Consider the following 1,690-nt stretch of genomic DNA (forward strand, 5'->3'; position numbering starts at 1 on the left):
ATACAGATGAAAGTCAAAGATTTAATACAAGATAATGAATGGATCATTCCCATTGAACTACAAGGTTTCATTCATTGTCCGTTGCCAATTATAAATGGTAATCAAGATGAAATGATTTGGAGTGGTGATATAAAGGGGACTTTCTCAACAGCAGCAGCAGTTAACAAAATCAGACATTGGGAATCAAAAGTTCAGTGGTCTTCTAATATATGAAATCCTTCATTCATCCTGATATATCAAGTAATATCTGGAAAATACAACAAGGAGTTTTTGTTGATGACCAGATGAGAATCAAACAAGATTATTCAACGGTATTTATGTGTTGTGTATGCAAATAAGATCAAGACAGTATGCTCCATCTGTTGTGGTCCTGCAGTATCAGTGTGCAGATCTGGCAATGGCTAGGTAACATTTTTAACTTCTCCAATCCTTCATTTTTTGATAATGTTATTCACTGTGCAAAAAATCAAAGTCCTATTGTCAAGCAAGTATGGTTAATAGCAGCTTTTTCTACTATGAGAGAACTGTGGTTCCTTAAGAATAGAAACATTTTTGATGATTCTAAGCCAAATGAAACTACTTTTAAGAGTTAAATTTTAAGCTTAGTTCATTATGGAGGATATATAATGAAGGGAACCAGATGGAGTCATGACTATGATTCAAAAATTCTTGATTTCTTCAAGTTAGGCAACAGAGGAACTAAATTCACAACTATTAGAGAATGTTTTTGGTTGCTGCCACCAAGAGGTTTTGTCCTGTTTTGCTGTAATGGAACTGCAATAGGGGATCCAGGACTGGAAGGATTTGGTATAATTGCCAGAGACCATGAAAGTAATGTTATTGGAACCATTTCAGTAGGTCTGGGAATGGATTCTAGTTATATAGATAAATCTTTTGCAGTTGTATGGGCTATTGAATGGGCAATAAATTTAAAATGTGACAAAATCATTATTAGATCAGATTCAAAAACAGTAATAGAAGACTTTCAAGAAGAATCAATTCAATGGTGCTTCAAAACAAGGTGGCTCAGGGCTAAATCTTGCTTAGTTCAAATCTGCTATGAGCATTGCTATAAGGAGACCAACTTCTCAGCTGATAGCTTAGCTAAAAAGGGAGTAAAGTTGCAGATGAGAGAAATTGAACATCATGCTGGAAGACCAGCTCATTTGATTAAAATAGAAATGCCAAATAGGAAATATTACAGATTTTTTTAGTTGTTCTTAATTTTATGTAATTCTCTTTAGTTGTAATTTTGGTCTTCCTTTTTTGTAAAACATTTTAGTTTTTTTTTGATATAATAAAAAATTGGTGATTCAGCAAATTTTTTTTTTTTGCTTTTGCTTAACAAAATTTGGGTACAATTGATGTTTATTCCATTATTTATGTATGGATGTGTATGTGATTCAATTGTTTCCGGTTGAGAAAAACTATTGTTATCTTGCTTTATTGTTTGGTATCAATTGTTTAGGCTTAACGAAATTTTCGTGCAATTGCGGTACTTTAATGTCTATGTTTGTTTCAATTACTTCTGGTTAAGATAAACAATTATGCAAGTTGCTTTATTTGGTTTGTATGAATTGTTTATGGCTTAACAAAAAATTTCGGGATCATTTGTTTAGTCCAATTCGATTCCGGATAAGAGAAACTAAGTTAATTCTGATCTTAGCTAGACTTATCAAAATGGAGGATT

General features: G+C 32.4%; 1 protein-coding gene across 1 annotated transcript; it reads left to right on the forward strand.

Annotated features, from left to right (window-relative positions):
* Positions 1–626: 626 nt before the first annotated feature.
* On the forward strand, positions 627–1,214 carry LOC113306012. Its single transcript, XM_026555001.1, has one exon. It carries the CDS (start codon positions 627–629, stop codon positions 1,212–1,214), a length of 588 nt encoding a protein of 195 aa, XP_026410786.1.
* Positions 1,215–1,690: the final 476 nt, after the last annotated feature.

Source organism: Papaver somniferum, chromosome 8, assembly GCF_003573695.1.
Source record: "Papaver somniferum cultivar HN1 chromosome 8, ASM357369v1, whole genome shotgun sequence".
NCBI classification, from domain to species: Eukaryota; Viridiplantae; Streptophyta; class Magnoliopsida; order Ranunculales; family Papaveraceae; genus Papaver; species Papaver somniferum.